This window comes from Lonchura striata, chromosome Z, assembly GCF_050655825.1.
Source record: "Lonchura striata isolate lonStrDom1 chromosome Z, ASM5065582v1, whole genome shotgun sequence".
In the NCBI taxonomy this organism is placed as follows: domain Eukaryota; kingdom Metazoa; phylum Chordata; class Aves; order Passeriformes; family Estrildidae; genus Lonchura; species Lonchura striata.
This window is the reverse complement of record NC_140740.1, coordinates 2,018,166-2,034,378: the sequence shown is the minus strand read 5'-3', so window position 1 is coordinate 2,034,378 and position 16,213 is coordinate 2,018,166. Positions and strand designations below refer to the sequence as shown.

The 16,213-nt window shown below is 42.2% G+C and overlaps 1 protein-coding gene and 1 long non-coding RNA gene across 4 annotated transcripts in view; one reads left to right on the top strand and one right to left on the bottom strand.

Moving 5' to 3' along the window:
• Nucleotides 1–8,253, top strand: part of EDIL3 (EGF like and discoidin domains 3) — a 238,130-nt gene extending 229,877 nt beyond the window's left edge. For all 3 annotated transcript variants that reach the window (XM_021551870.3, XM_021551869.4, XM_085566626.1), the window contains one exon: nt 4,402–8,253. In XM_021551870.3, the coding sequence (XP_021407545.1) occupies nt 4,402–4,551 (150 nt within the window). In that variant the 3' untranslated portion in view covers nt 4,552–8,253. The remainder of the gene's footprint in view (nt 1–4,401) is intronic.
• Nucleotides 6,714–14,820, bottom strand: LOC146763569 (uncharacterized). The gene is made up of 3 exons (XR_014951257.1): nt 13,990–14,820; nt 13,130–13,556; nt 6,714–11,854 (listed from the first exon to the last, which is right to left on the bottom strand). It is a non-coding gene; the product is annotated as an uncharacterized LOC146763569 (long non-coding RNA).
• Nucleotides 14,821–16,213: the final 1,393 nt, after the last annotated feature.

The following is a 16,213-nucleotide window of genomic DNA, read 5'->3' as shown; positions in this document are numbered from 1 at the left end:
TGCCCACAAACACATCCATGTGCCACATTTATTTTTCTGAATATTGAGATGTTCTGCACTGAAGAAAACTCCAAACAGGAACCATGGCTGGATATTCTTTATAAAATATTCTTCTAATGTGAGCAGGATTAACTGCTCCATGAAATAACATTTTTAAAATATTCTGCTAGGTGTGAAAAATGTTTTTAAGGTACAGCAGACAACACTCCTTTCCCCAAGCTGCTAGTCTTCAGCTGTTTCTCCTAAATTATTCTGTCTTACAACAGTTTTCTTTTAAAAATTCTAATCAACTTACATTGTCATTATTTGCATTTCCTGAAAATACTTGGTTTACATTGAAAAATTTCACTGAATATTTGAAATCAAGACATTCAAATTGCTTGCTGGACACAAGTATAAACAAGATTTGTTTATATTTCAGACTTTTCAGAAGAGAATATCTATTATATTCTACATATTTCAGTGGAGAATATACCTATTTTCCTGTCTTTCACTCTTTTTCCATAAAGTAATCATATTTAAAAGTACAGCAGCCTTTTTTGGCTTTTTTTTTAACAGCAGTTTCAAGAGACTGAGCTCCAGAGGAGTGTGTGAAGGGTCTGTATGTGTAAAACTGCTAGACCTGCTGAGTAAATATTCCAGCAAGTTACACCTTTTGAGTGTGCAGGCTGACATAGACAGATACAGACACTGTAAAATCTGAAATGTTCTACAGCAGGGTTGGCAAAAAGGAGCTTTTTGATCCACTTGTACAAAAGAAAAGTCACCTTGTAACGTGGCAGCCGCTGGTTTTGGGGAGGGTGAAGCTCTGTCCAAAGGAAGGAGCATCCTGTGGGTTGGAATGATGCCTTCGGATTTTGGCTTTTATAATTTTCATGTATTTGCAATCCTGCAGTTCTTTAGTGTATAACTCTGAATTTCATATCCAGTGCCAGCTGCTGCTGTCCCATTTTGGGCAGACACAGCAATTCCTCTCCAGGCCTGGCAATCAAGGACACCTCACTGCCTCAGGGCCCAGAAATGAAAATAAAAGTGACTTGGGGGAGAAACTTGGGGTAAATGCCTTCATTAGCTGAAGCTGTAATTGTTAAATCAACCCCCAATGTGCAAATGGGCCAAACTTATAAAAGTGTGAAAACCCATGTTCATTTTGGGTGCAGCCCCTGAGGAAGCTTTGCCTGCCCTAAATGTACCTGAAGGCCTTCAATAAATATAACCACTTTTAATTCCCTTCATTTTGTCTGCCCTCTGTTTTCAGGTATTCCCAACAAGGCATCAGGAAAAGTAGAGTTGTTATTCCTCCCTAGTGCCCTTTCCCAGCTCTGAATTTTTTTCTTTTTCTGTCCATGTCCTTAATAGCCCCGCTTTGTTTTTCCCCCTCACAATTTATGTGATCTTTAGCAGTGGTTAAAGGCTGTGGAAGCTGTGCCATGGTTTAATTATGTGCTGAAAGGGGAACTGTGACCTTTAGATGGTTCTGGATGACCCTGCTGTCATTGCCTGTCCCCTCCTGGCCCTGCTGAGGGGACACTGCAATATTGCCTGCTATCGATTTTCCCCACACCACTTATGGTTTTATAGACATCTACAGCATGTCCTCTCAGGCTGGAGAGACTTATCTGTTTAAAAACTCCCAAAAAAAAACAACTTCTTGCAGCATTTTTTCTGTGTTTGCTGTTTTGGGGTAGAGCTGCACTCACAAAAATGAAGATGTGCATTGCTGTGTGCACTGACACATTGATAATTTACATTTTGGTCTTTATTTCTTGAGTACAAATACCACCCTGGGGTTATTTTATCATTGGGATTTTTTTTTTTTTTTTTTTTTTACATTATATTATAATGCCAACATCAGCCTCTGAAATCTTAAAAAGTCATGGCAGTCTTCAGGGCTATCCTGAAAAAACTGCTCAGAAACAAATGTGAGGAGTGGTCATTGAGAGGCATCAGGTTTTCAAGGGTTTTAATCACTCTGGTGTCTCATTTAGTATTGACTGCTTGGGCATAAAACAACAGGTAGAGTAAAAAATTTACTTTTAGCTACAGAAATAGCTTTTTCTTCTACTGATAAGTCATGGTTTATCCTCGGTCCTCCCTTCTTCCAAATTCCTTGACTCCATTAGTGAATTGAGGCTAAAAATAAATGAAGAGTGGGAAAGGATATAGTTTTTCCCATAAGAAATTTGCCATGGGGACACAGGGAAAGAACAGTAAATTCCTCTTAGAATGTTGTATTTCATTCAGGTCACATTTGTGGATGCTGACAATGCTTCCCCTACTTTCTGATAAATTTATTTCCCAACAATGCTTCTTCTGATCTAGTACATTTGGTTAATTTCTTGAAACTAGATCTTGAATTTTGAGGGAAGGTGTATTTCATATTTGCATAAAATAACCTCTGAGATAGATGAGTTAGACTTCAAGTGATAATGAAATCATGCATGAGTTAAAAATAAAATTTAATTCTTGTTTTCATGCTGTAAATAAATTACGTAATCCTCCCTACTTCAGCTGTATTTGTTGCTGGTTTTGCATCACATAATTTTATTTATCTTTCAAATCTATATGCAGATTATTAACATTGGGGCTGTAGAAGATAACTTTGTCTAGCCTGGCAAAAAATATCAACAGATATTTTGCACACATGTGCAAGAAATCAAATGGGGGGAAAAAAAAAAATACTTTTAAGCTTTCCTAGCTGCATTTTCGGTTTTGGAAAGTGCCACTGTAATTTCAATTATGAACTTAGTTATGTAATTTTTTTCTACAAATGAAACTAGACTTGAGGTGCAAACCTTGTTAGCCCAAGCTCCTGCTGATTCATGTATCAACAGTGTACTTGGGCAGCAAACAATTTTCCCTGAGCAAAATTATTTTGGTTGTTTTTTTGGTGGTTTTATTTTTTTTCCTTAGACTCAGAAAACTGATGTTTCTGTGGTCATTTTCTCTGCTACTTTATCCATCTATCAGAACTCCCACACCCTTTCATGCTCCCACCTCTCTGATGGCAGAGGAGAAGGGGAATTCATCACTTGCAAAAGAGCATCACCTAGGGAGGGGACAGATTTTGTTTGATGTCCTGAAAGGACAGCACTGGAGAGAATCTTCCAAAATACAAAGAGGTGCAGCAGGGAGACCAAAATGTTTATGGACATGTCACAAAGGAACCTGAGTCAGGGCTAAAATGCTAGATCAGCCACCCTGCACTCCAAACTCTGGTATTTTCCCAAGAAATTCTAGGAAACCTGTAATTCTGCATTAATTCAGTCATATAAGCACTTCTCCAGGAGGTCTATATTCTTCTCTGCATGATGCAAACAACAGTCATTCATTTTAAGTCAAAAAGCCATCAGGTTCAGTTTTTACAAATGAGAAGTGAATTGGCTGACATTTTAAGAGAATGAACATTTCCCATAAAAACTGAAAATAACCCAAGGGGATAATCTGATCATTTTGCCAACAATTGGTGCTGTGGCCTTTGAATTTAAATAGTGGCTGGCAGGGGGAAAATCTGCCACTGATTTATCACAGATAGGAGTTTTATAACTCACTTTTTTGTGGATTAACCAATACAGGTGGAAATAGGATCATAGCATGCACTGTACTGAGCTAGGATGTTTTACTTTTATCACAGCCTGATGCTCTTAATTCATCTGCTGACTTTTGCCTGACGTGAGGAGATAATATCCTCGATAACGACCAATTTTAGAAGGGTTTATATGTTTGCATCCCAGCTATGTTCATAAGTGATACAATAAAAATTCTTAACTTTAATTATTAATGCTATTTTCTCAGAAACAGTAACAGGACCTCCTGGGATTAATTTGAGATGGTACAAATGCCAAGTAAAAAGACATTTAATTTTTTTAAATGTTAATGATTTTTGTGTAACTTTCAGAGCGTGGCCCTGGTGGAACTGTGGGTGAAGCTTTGAGTAGAAGGCTCTGCCTGCGCCAGGGCTGAGTGTGAATGAATCACAAGGTTTAGCAGAGGCAGGGGCTCATGGAATCACAGATTTGGGTTGGGAGGGACCTTAAATCCCATCCAGTGTCACCCCAGTCATGGCAGGGACACCATCCACTGTCCCAGCTGCTCCAGCCCCAGTGTCCAGCCTGGCCTTGGGCATTCCAGGGATCCAGGGGCAGCCACAGCTGCTGTGGGCACCTGTGCCAGGGCTGCCCACCCTGAGGGTGAAGAATTCCTTCCTAAAACCTTCCAAACCTCTTTTCCACTTTAAACCTTAAGTTTAAACAGCGTTAAAAGTCGCGCGCCCCGACGACAAAAATTCATCACGGATCCAGGGCTATCAGAGTTTCACCAACCCTAACACCTCCCCACTGCTTCCCCGCAGGTATTCCAAGTGGGATTTCCACTCAAACCTCCCCCGTTGCCTCCCCACAGGTGTTCCAGGGGAACTTTGACAACGACACGCACCGCAAGAACGTCATCGAGCCGCCGATCTACGCCCGGCACGTGCGCATCCTGCCCTGGTCCTGGTACGGCCGCATCACCCTGCGGTCCGAGCTGCTGGGCTGCGCAGCCGAGGACTGAGCCCGCCCTGCTCCTGCTGTAGAAGAAGCTTGTAGGATGCTGAGTGGGGTTTTTCCATGAACCAGTGCTCGCTCATTTTTATGGTAGGCCGCTAGCTGTCTTTCGCCAGGAGGTCTAAGCCTGCCCTTTTAAAACGATCCAATCCGGTTTCTTTGCCCTTGAAATCCGTTGGTGTTGTCCCTTCTGCTGTGGAATTATCCTCCTAGTTCTCCTTTGGGTTGTTCACCACCAGTTGAAATGCGCTGAGGGAAAAAGAGAAAGGAAAAAAACAAAAAACAGCAGCATCCTTTTTACAAGGGAAGAGGAATAGTGTGACAAAGCTCATTTGCAGCTTCAGGAACATTGGGCTGACGAGTTCTCCATAAATTATACCGTCATCTTACTTGCAAAAAGTGATACTGCAGCTTTTAGCAATAAGTTTACTTGGGGATGACTGCATTATAGTAATTGTGCCTATCAAACACTGTCAGTTCTTACGACATATATTTTGGGAAATTCTCCATGGTACTGTTGAAACACGGTACCTGTGATGTTATGAGCTACCTTTCACCACTTTCATCTAGACAGCAGAGTCCGTGCACCTGGAGGGTTTTCCTAACTGCCCCATTTTCCTTCTCTATTTTGCATGCTGTAGACATGGCCTCCATCTTTTTTCTGTTTAGTATCACGCTGTGCTGGTGTTGTTTTCCTTGGAAGATGTCACCTGTTTGCATATGTAACCAAATCTGTGTATTATGAAGCTAATGAATTTGCCAAAGTTTATGAATTCGCAAAGTTTCTGCGCTTTTTCACGGAGACCAAGGTGAGGCACCACGGTACTTGTGGTGTCTCATCTTGGGTGCCCACATATGCCATCAGAAATCCCATTCCAGGATGATTCCTCCAGGGGTGAGTACACAGACTGTGACCTGCCCACCCCATCACTGCTTTCACAAACGCTCCAAATTCCAGCGAGGAGGAAAATGTGGGGTGAAGGAACCAGGTGCTAAAAGACACGCTGGAGGAATGACTCCCTTACTGCCAGGAAAACCTCTTTCTTTGGGCTCTTCCTAAAGCCACAGTTTTTCTCCCCAAAATGTAAGAGGTGACATAGGACCACACAAAATCCTGGCACTTGTCACCCTCTGCTCCTAAAAATTCTTTTCAGACACACACCAGTGAGCCACGAGGAGGCTGTATTTCCTATCATACCCCACTACAGGAATGCTTTCACACGCAGCATGATAGCAACCCCAGTTTAAACAGTAGATTTTAGGAGGAAAAGTGGAGAAGTAGGGGGGACATTCTCCCCCATGCCTCAGTTTCCCCTGCTGATTGAGATGACAGTACCAACCTTTGAAGAGCAATCCAAGTTCCCTTGGAGTAAAGTGCTCTGTGACTACATTAGAGCAGCACCTCAGACTAAAAAAGATCCCGGGACACGGAGTGAGGGGACGTTTTATCTGTTACCTGAAACAACAGCACTTGGGATTACTGCCAACCTTTTAATTTCATAACATGCTGATGTGGAGAGAAAGAATGAGAGAGAGAGAGAGAGAGAGAGAGAGAGAGAGAGAGAGAGAGATGCAGCTGCATGTTTTAGCAAATGTCACTGAACTTATATTTTCTGTCACTGTTCCATTCTCACCAAAACTCTGAACTTGGGCACTGCTTCCCAGGCCAGCAGCTAGCTGGCCCACAATCTGCAAAGGGCAAAGTTTACCTTGGAAACAAAATGGTTTGGATTTCGGAAAAAACCTGCATTTAATCACACATTCTCCACCACAGACTAAATATATATTATCCATTGAACTGTGAAAGACTCTAGAATAGCAGCCAGGAATTTTACATACAAGAATTGGGGATATAATGGTGGCGGTTTTCTGATAGTGTCACTTAAACTGTCACATTTTAGCAAACAGAACACCCTGCCTCTACAAAATGACTTAATCCTTAAACTGTATTTATACAAGTATTTATTTTATAAGGCTTAGACATTTAAAGACTTCTAAAGAAGAGTCCTGTAAAGGTAAAAGTATGTGTAAGAAATGTTGAGGTCCTGTGCAACACTGCTAAGTTTGTTCTTTATTTTTTACTTTGTGCTGCATAACAAAAGCCACTAGACTGTTACTGTCTTGTCTGTAACTGTGTTAACAGCATTCCTTAATGATGTATATATGGAGTGGTCTTCAAGCAAAAGGAGCAATTTTAAAGAGAAAGTCAATCACTTTGGTGGTACTTCTAATGAGAAAAAAAAATCTGAATAATGGAGGACAAGTCTATCCCTACATTATCTACTGCCTATTCTTTGCAATTTAGACTTTAGATTAAAAAGAAAAAAAAAAGAAAAATATAAAAACTAGTCTTTAGGGTATCAACACACAATACTTTAAGAGGTTTAAATACATTTTCCTATTATGGGAGAGCAATTGACCCTGAATTTAATTACAGATATGAAGAATAGTGTGTAGATATTTCACTAACTGACTGTATTCAAAAAACAGAAGGCCATAACAGAAAATTAGACTTACTAGTTTAAAAACTTGTGTAAAAGTTCTTTTGAAATACTCGGTTTCTCTTCTTAATGTTGGTGGGTTTTTTTCATGTAATTCCTCTTTTGTGACTTCAGTTTTGCTTTTGAATTTATATTTCTCGGTTTAGTAAATTAATTGCAACCCCTTCATCTGCACATAGAGATTTTGTGTAACACAGTAGTTTAAATTTGGTACTAATTTTGTGTTGAGTATTTCCACCCTCATGTCAGCTGTCAGCAGTCTTCACGAGGATAGCTCCACACCTTGTGATAACACTCCATGACAATTCATTTAAAAATCATATATCTGATGCCCTTACAGTTTCAATCTGCATGCTAGGAGCTTTTCCAATTACATTATTCCCCATGTACCAAAATTCCTTCTTGGAATGGCATTTCTAGCACCAAATTCTGCTTCCAATGCCAGCAGCATCAATCTGAGATAGCTCCTGGTTTAAGTAGAATCCTTCAGATTCAACAAAACAGGTGGGAATCAGATTAGGGCATAGAATTGAACTCTTTCCGTTTGATTTTATTCTGCTGTCTTCCACTGCAAAAAGGGGCAAGTTATAAATTAACACAACTGTTTTCTCCCAGTGAAAGCAACCAACCACAAAAAAACCAGAAGTGCAGGATAGGAGATGTCCCTTAAGAGAGGACGGAGAAAAGCTCGGAAATTATCCTTCTCTATTAATTGTTAACAAAGACATTGAACAAGGCCAAAAGTGTTCTCCTAATTAAATTTCACCCTGAACCAGTTAAGTATTTGTAGGCAAGCTTCACCTTTATGTTGCTAGGTAATGTGCTACATTTACAGCCTGGGAACTAAAGCACTGGCACGAGGCTCCTTTTTATCGGCGTTCGGGGCCCGTCGCCTCAACTGGCTCTGGATCCAAGGTTGACTTTCTCTTTTGGAATGTCTCCATACAAATTAAGTGTCAGTTTTGAAGACTAAGGATACTAAATGAGTGTATCTTTGCTATACAACCAATGTGAACTATAATATTTCAGTGCTGGCTTCTGATGTGTCAGTAAGTACAGAAGTATCTCGGACACAAACAACCTTTGCAACCTTTCAAGCTGTGTGATATTCAAATGGTTTTGTATATACCTAAATCATGTAGAGCGATGTAAAACCAGTACAACCTTGTCTAGTCTTCAAACTTAACAATAAAACTTTTGAAAAATGAGGTGGTTTTCTTGAAGCTGATATGTTGCAACACCTTGGACACAGCTTATCTTAGCGTCGGCAAATGTGGAGCAGAGATATCACGTGGCATTTTCCTGGATTCATCCATGGGGTCTTTGTGGTAGGTAAGTTTGTTTGTGGAAAAATCAACAGTTGGTGCTGTGCTCCTCTCAATGTGTTACCTTTGTTCTTCCAGATTAAAAAAAAAAAAAAAAAAAAACCTGTAGGTTTGAACGAGTCTAAAAATACCATTTTTTCCTACCCTGCTGCTCTCTCAACGAGCATCAGAAATGTAAAATGACAATTTAATTTCCTGTAAGTCAAATTTCCTGGGATATTTATCAATGCTTATCCTCTCTCCTCCACTCCTGCATAAGCAAATTAATTTCTGAGAAGATAAGGAGTGGCTGCAGCCCAGGCCTACTATGAGATGCCACAGCAGAGCTGGTATTTGCTCACACCCTTGCCCCTTTTCTCTTTTATTTGCATAATAAATACTCCCCAAAATAGTTAACTCTATATTCTGCTCCATTTTATGCTCCCCAAAACAGTTAACTCTATAATTTCAATTTCTGAAGAAGCTTAGGAATTAAAGTAGCACATGGAAAAGCCATTCGCTCCCAAACCATCTAAACAATAAAATTACATTGAAATATTATGTTTACTGAAGAGAGATGAAGCTTCAGTGGTTTACACCTTGAATGAGCCCTTTTGTAAAAATACACATCCTTTTGTTTTATGAGTTTGAGCTTGTGCCCTTTCTCCAAAAATCATCTTTTAGAGACAAAAAACATCCACAAGCACTCACTGGTGACAATGTCTGCCCAACATGGGAGTCTCAACACTCAACACTCACCACAGCATGTTGTCTTTCAGTAGAAAAGTCACAAAATTTCAATTTCCCCTTACTACATCTCTCTACCAGTCACAAAAAAATGAGAATACGGCGCTGCACATGAGGAATATTTTTGGAGAATGATGGCTGAATATTAGCACTTCAGTCATAAATTTCTGCATCTTGAAGCTTTCTGACTTTCGATTAAAAATTGCAACTGTTTCACGAAATACGGGGACTTTGCCTGAAGAACTGAAAAATTATCTTTTTCTCACATATCTTATAATATATATACCCTGAAATTCTAGTGAAGACAAGATAAAATAATGAGTAAATCTCTTTAGAATAGCAATTATTTATCAGTGTCCATCCTTCCATATCTGTTGCTAATGAGCTCATGTGACTATCAACACTCAATATCATCATGAAACAAGTAGTCTCTGATACTTCTGTGGTAAACACAACACTTGTTTTATACCTTATATTTAATAGCAGGAGGTCAATCTGTTCACTTAGTGATTACTAAGTGACCTGCAATCACTTCGTCTTCAAAATCAAAAGATAATTTTTAAATAGGACTAAGTAATTTTACTGATCCCAAGGTATTTTAATTTTTTAAATTTAATTTGCAAAATTTTCATAATAGAGAGATACACTTTAGAATGCAGAATGCTGCTTTAGATTAAGAATATATATCTAAAATATAAAAGGCAGACTTGCACAAAACTTTGTTGTGCAGATTTATGATTTCATTTACTGCAAATTAAGTTTCAGTGATAGGTATATAATTGTAAATATATATTTTTTAATTACTCTGAATGGGACAACATAGAAGCATGGCTTGTTCTCACAATTTAGCTTGCTAGGAGTGCAGAAAAATCTTTTACCAGTGTATGTGAGTAAGAATAATTGTGTTTTTGTGCAGTTTGTATTAAACTGGCCTTAGGCTCCAGGTGTGTGGGAATATTCAGGAAGCAGGAACCACCTGGTGGAACACAGGTGGGGCACGGGAGGTGGGGAGGAATGCAGGAGCACAATAATGTCACAATAATATTTATTTCTGCAGTTTGCCAGCTGATGGGCTGTGGCTATCTGAGGCCAGCAGGAGCACTTCTCACTAGATGGAGGAAACCAACACTCAAAATACACTAGGAAAGGTCACTAATCATTTGCATCAGGCTGGAAAATCAAGAGCAGACTAAGTGAATGTGTTTATTTTCTGGGATGCGGTGGGAGGTCGGTAGGAGCTGTGGAGGAGTGTATTGTGCTGCCTTGGCCACAATAAATGCAATCAAGTGCACAGACTGCATAAAATATACATGTGATGCGTTGAGGCAAGACCAAAGGGCCCCTAAAAAGTGATACATGCTACTTTCTGGTGAAAGTGTCAGAAAATGTGATGTAAGTGCTGTGGTCTGACACACAGTGAGCGTGCACAAGTCTGGCTGTGATGGATTTACCCTTCTGAAGTTTCTGGGGGAGGGGAGCCTCGGGCACAGGCTCTTTAGGAAGGACAGGCAAGTGGAAACAAGGAGGGGATGTCAAAAGACCAGCTGGAGTTCATGGAGCTCTGCTGGGATGGGTGAGGAGAGGACAAAGAGCTCACAGGGAGGGCAGGGACAAGGGACAGGGTGACAGGGATGTGCCACAGAGTGCAGGAAGGGTTGATCAACCCCTCTGGGGACAGAGAGGAGCGGCTTTGTGTTCACAAACCCTGGTCCTCAAGGAGGACTTCAAGGACCCCAAATGAGAATCATGGGTTGAGCTTGGTTGAGAGAAAATTTAAATATTATCTAATCTAACCCACTCCCACAGCAGGGACACCTCCCACTGTCCCATATGCTCCAGCCCCAATGTCCAACCTGGCGTTGGGCACTGCCAGGGATCCAGGGGCAGCCACAGCATTCCACCCTCACAGGATGGAATTGTTCCTAATAACTATTCCTTCCTAATAACTAATAACTAAGCCCACCCACCTTTTCTTCCTGACTTTCCAAAAACTAAACCTTCCAAGAGGGGCTGTGGTGGCTGTGAAATGGTGGAATCACAGATCTTTTAGGTGGTGAGGAAGACACACAAGTTTAATGGCCTGGATTTCAGGAGAGGAGAATTTAGCCTCTTCAGGGATCTGCTTGGTCAACTATGATGGGATTAAGTCCAGGAAGGAATCAGGGCCCAATAAAGCTGATTAATATTCAGTGATCACCTCCTCCAAACCCAGGAACAAAACATCCCAACAAAAAAGAAAATCAGACAAAAATGCCAGCAGTCCTGTGTGGGTGAACAAGGAGCTTGTGGACAAATAAAAACACAAAAAGGAAATCTCTAGAGCATGGAAGCAATCACAGCTAGCCTGGGAGGCACACAGAGAAGTTTTCCAGGATCAGATTAGAAAAGATAAAGCCCTGGTAGAGTTAAATCAAGGGCAACAAGAAAAGTTTCTCTAGGTGGCAAAAAGAGAAGTAGGGAAAAGGTGGAAGAAAATGGGAGACCCAGGACATGGAGAATGCTGAGGTACCCAACCACTTGCCTCAGTTTCTCCAAGAACTGATCTGGTTTCACTGCCCAAGGTGGAAGGAGAGGCTGGAGAACTGCCCAGAGCAGGAGGAGATGGGACTGGAGACCATCCAAGGCACCTGAAGGTTCCCAAGGCTGTGGCTCCGGGCAGGATGCACCCGTGGGTCATGAGGGAGCTGCCAGGGGAAGGGGCTGAGCCACTCTTTGTCATATTTGAGAAGTCATGGCAGTCTGGTGGAGGTCTCACTGACTGCAAAAGAGAAAATATAACCCAAATTTTTAACAGGGGAATTAAGGGTGGGAGGTGCCAGTGGGAAGGCAGAGCAGATCCTTCTAAATTATGGGAACATTTAGATCCTTCTAAGGAGAAGAAAAAATTAGAAGGATCTAAAAAATTTAGATCCTTCTAAATTATGGAAATTATGCCAAGGCACACGGAAAATAAGGAGGTGATTTCTGACATCTTCACCTGGCTCCACTGAGGGCAAGCTCTGCCTGAGAAGCCTGGTGGGTTTTGTGATGCAGCTACAGCACTGGGCGATGAGGGAAGAGCAACTGGTGGTATTCCCTCATTTTTTCTCTTGAAGAATGTGCCTCTACTATTTTTGACATGGAATAATTCTTTTAGTACATTAAAGGAATATATGCTACTATAACAGGTTCACAGCTTCTCTAAAGTGTGTGTTCACAGCTTTTTTCTAAGAGTGAAAAGGCACTAACAGGTAATTTTTGATTAAGCAATTAAAGTATGGGTTGTTTGTGTAAATATGGAGTGTAGATTTACATACATATTTATATATATGTATATATATCTGCATTTTCTACAGGTCATGTCATATATGTCACACTTCATCTGAGAATAGAGAGGGAAAAGTGGAAGTAGTATTACAAAGATGTTAATTCAGCTCATCGACCTAATCTAGCTGTTCTGATGTGTTATAATTTTCTTCCATTTAAGAAAAAATTGATGAGGATGGGGGAAACAGTGCATCTTTGTAGGTGTTTAATTTATGCCCCCAGTTTGCTACCACAGAATGGTTTGGGTTTAAAGGCCAAACAGTCCAACCCCCTGAACCAGACCATGTCAGTCACCATCCAACCTGACCTTGGGTGTTTCCAGGATGGAGCAGCCACCACCTCTCTGGGAAACCTCTTTCATGGTTTCACTGTAAAACAACTTCTTCCTTATACCTAATCTAAATTGACCCTTTTTTAGTTTAAAAACCTTTCCCCTTTGTCCAGCCTGCTAAAAGGTTTGTCCCCAGTTACCTTTCCTTAGCAACTCACATGGAAATGGGCAGCAGAACTTGAAAATCAGAAGTGCTTCTTTATTTTAAAGCCATTTTTTCCCTTTCCTGAGGGATTTGCAAGTATTTAATTTTCATATTTTTCAGGAGCCGTCGCTGGCCAGCGACTGGAATGATCCAGGAGGTTTTCTGGTTCACAAAGATGGGAGTCAGGGTGGCTTCCAGAAGAATCTGACCCAATATTTATGCAATATACATATATAGCACATGCCACTCACCACCTGCATTGGCTGCTCCACCTCCCTGTTCCTTTCCAGCTTCTGGGCCGTGACAGAAAGTGTTGTTCAGCTGTGGCAGTGAGACCAGCTATTCACAAGTGTCTTTTTCACTCAGCAACGGTCACATTCCCCAGATATTTCTGGGAATCCAAAGCCAGGCTTCCAAACCAGAGCAGCCCAGGGGCTGGGTGTGATGTGGTGGAGGAAAACTCGCCCCTGGTCCCAGAGCAGCAGCTGAGCTGCCTGGATGGCACGCACAGTTTGCATCTGCAAACACTGGGGTGGGCAGCAGGAATGGCTCAGCAAACATGTCCCAGTTAATCCCTTCGTGGCATAAAAGACTGCACTTCAACTGAAACGTTTGGGTATTTTTAAAAACGTTTAGCAATCTATTTCCCTCGCCTCTGCCCGCAAGCATTCCTCTGGCCTGCAAAAAAAGGGGAAAAAAAAAAAAGCATTTGTGGTTAGTTTCTTCCCCAATGGGTTGCTTTCTATTCGGATTCATGTCTGTCGTGCATTTAGACTGCCTGAATGGATGAATATTCTCCTGAGGTCAGATAATGGAGTGCCAAAACTCCACAATGAGATGCAGGGTCCTGGCATCTCCATCCTGCCAAAGGGAAGGGCTGCCTGATAGCCCCTTGGTGCTACCAGCAAACACTCAGATGAGCAAACACCTTGACACCAAACCACCACATCACCGAGCTAAGGGCCTTGTTTAGGATGAAGAAGAGTGAGATGTGTCCCTGATGCTCCAATGTGAGTGGTGCTGTGATTTCTGATGGGTGCCGTGCCCCTCCCAGGACCCACCCAGCAGCTCTGTATCCCCAGGGCTCCAAGGAGCACCCCCTGCTTCTCACCTGATGTTTTCACAAGTGATGCTGAAATCATCCTGCACGGTCCTGTGAAAATCTCCATGGGTGTAATTTGTCAGTAAATCACTGAGGGCCCTCTCAGAGCTGCCTTTTCCACCTCATTCTGAGCCCTCTGTGCATATGGATGATCCTTTTGGTTGTATTCCCATGCCACAGTGAATCAGCTGAATGTATTGACAGTTTTGCAGCCCACGCCATCTCCTGAACTGCAGCAGAGGAGTGTTTTGATTGAACAGGCAAAGCCTTATTAGCATTCCTTCACTGTCTCAAGACACTCTGGCCTGGCTCTCCCTGGCCAGACTTCAAACTGGGGAACGTGTTCGTCAGGCTGTGCTGGGGAGAGGCATTTTGATAACCTCCCCTTTTCCTATTTATTACTTCCCCAGGGGCTTTTCTTCTAACTCTGCAGTAAAAATACTGATTGTACCAGCCCTGATCCCAGAGGATCTGACACAGATCCTGGCGCTTGCACCTCAGCAGTGGGGAAAGGTGGGGTTCCAGCAGTCCTTCCATGGCTGCCCAGCAGAAATCGGGCACCATCAGCATCACCTGGCAGAGATTTCAGCAGCAGATAAGAAATGCTGGCAGAGACACGCTGAAGGTGCCTCCAGCTCCCATTCTGCCTTGGCATTCTCCCCGTGGTTCAGTGCACACAGAAACTGAAGCAAGGTTGGAAGGAGGCAGGACTGGGCTGACCCCTCGTGCAGCTCTTCCAGCCACAAGGCTCTGTGAGCACCACTGCCAAAAACAGCATGGGCAGAGCCTGCACCTCCCATTCCAAACCCTGTCCCAGCCCTGTGCAGCACAGAACTTGGGTTTGTTGCTTTTTGTCCAATTTATTTGGACTGAATAGACGTTTTGGAGGGACAGGAAAAAAGGGTAGTTCTTCATCTGAACTTAATCCCTCAGCAGTCCTGTGACTCTCCAGGTCTCCCAGTCCCTAAAAAGTGTGGTCTGCTCTGAGCACTTGAGTTTCCCCATACTTAAATCAACTTGAATTAATTTTATAGCCAACCTGCTTGAAAGTCTCATTGATTTGACACAATTCTGGCTAAAGTTATTTCAAGTGTCAATGTTGCCTTCATGCACATCTCAACCATTTCACAGAGGCTTCTTCTTTATCTGTTTTCACCTTGATGAAACAACCTGATTGCATGCAGGGGAATTAGTTTCTTTGGGAACAGGAAATATCATTCCCATGAATACCAATCCACAGCCTTTATTCAATTGGAGTTTTAGGGGTGGTGCTATGGTAGGTGAGGGAAGGAGGAAGGGACAAGGGTGTCTGAGTGTGCAGGCTGGGATTTGAGATGTATTTGCAGAAGCAGGAGGAGCAAAGCTGTAAGAGACATCTTTTCCCTGCCCTCCTCAGGGCAGCACAGCCCCACAGAGGTGTGTGCAGGTGTGATGGGTTTTGTCATGGGGAGGTGCTCAGGTTTGCCTAGAATTGCCACACAGACTGCAAAACGCAGCAGCAGGCACAGCTGCATGACTGGCATCTCTGCCTGCCTCCTCACCATGACTTTTTTTCCCATTCCTATTGCATTGAAGTCTCTCAACTAATTATGCAGGATCTCAGGCTGCTATGTGATCCTGTTACCTCCAGGCATAATTGCAAATGAGACAAGAGATCTCAGCTGTGCTGCTCCTTACAGTGCCACCCCTTCTTTGTCCGATGTTAATTATTCCTTGCAGCTGACAATGAAACAAAGACCAAAGAGTTAATTCTCAGTACAATGAAAAAAAAAAAAAAAAATCAGTGCTTGCTAATACGTTCTGTGTTACTCTGCTTATTTACCTAGAAAACAGTGTTTGGTTTTGCAGTGTGAATACTTGAAAAACAGGTGCTAGATAAAAGGTGAGAAACGTGAGACACCAAGAAAAACATCAGATTTATTTGCAAGCCAGACAGGATGTGCCACAAGCTGTTCTCAGGGAAGGCAGCAACTGAGGCAATTTTGTGGAATGCTATGCAATATTTGAGGATAAACTTTTTAAGGTTTTTTCTCCCTTGTGCCTGCAGCTTTGATGGTGCCTTTTCCACTCTGGCACATCCTTGGAGTATCCACCACAAGATGTGGCATGAGGTGCCTGAAGGACAGCAGGGAGGGTGGTAGCACCCTCACCACCCCTGTCCCAACATTCCTGGCAGAGAGCAGAGGGAAATCTGCCCCTTCTCTTTGCAAAAGGAGCAGGAATCTGCCCCTTC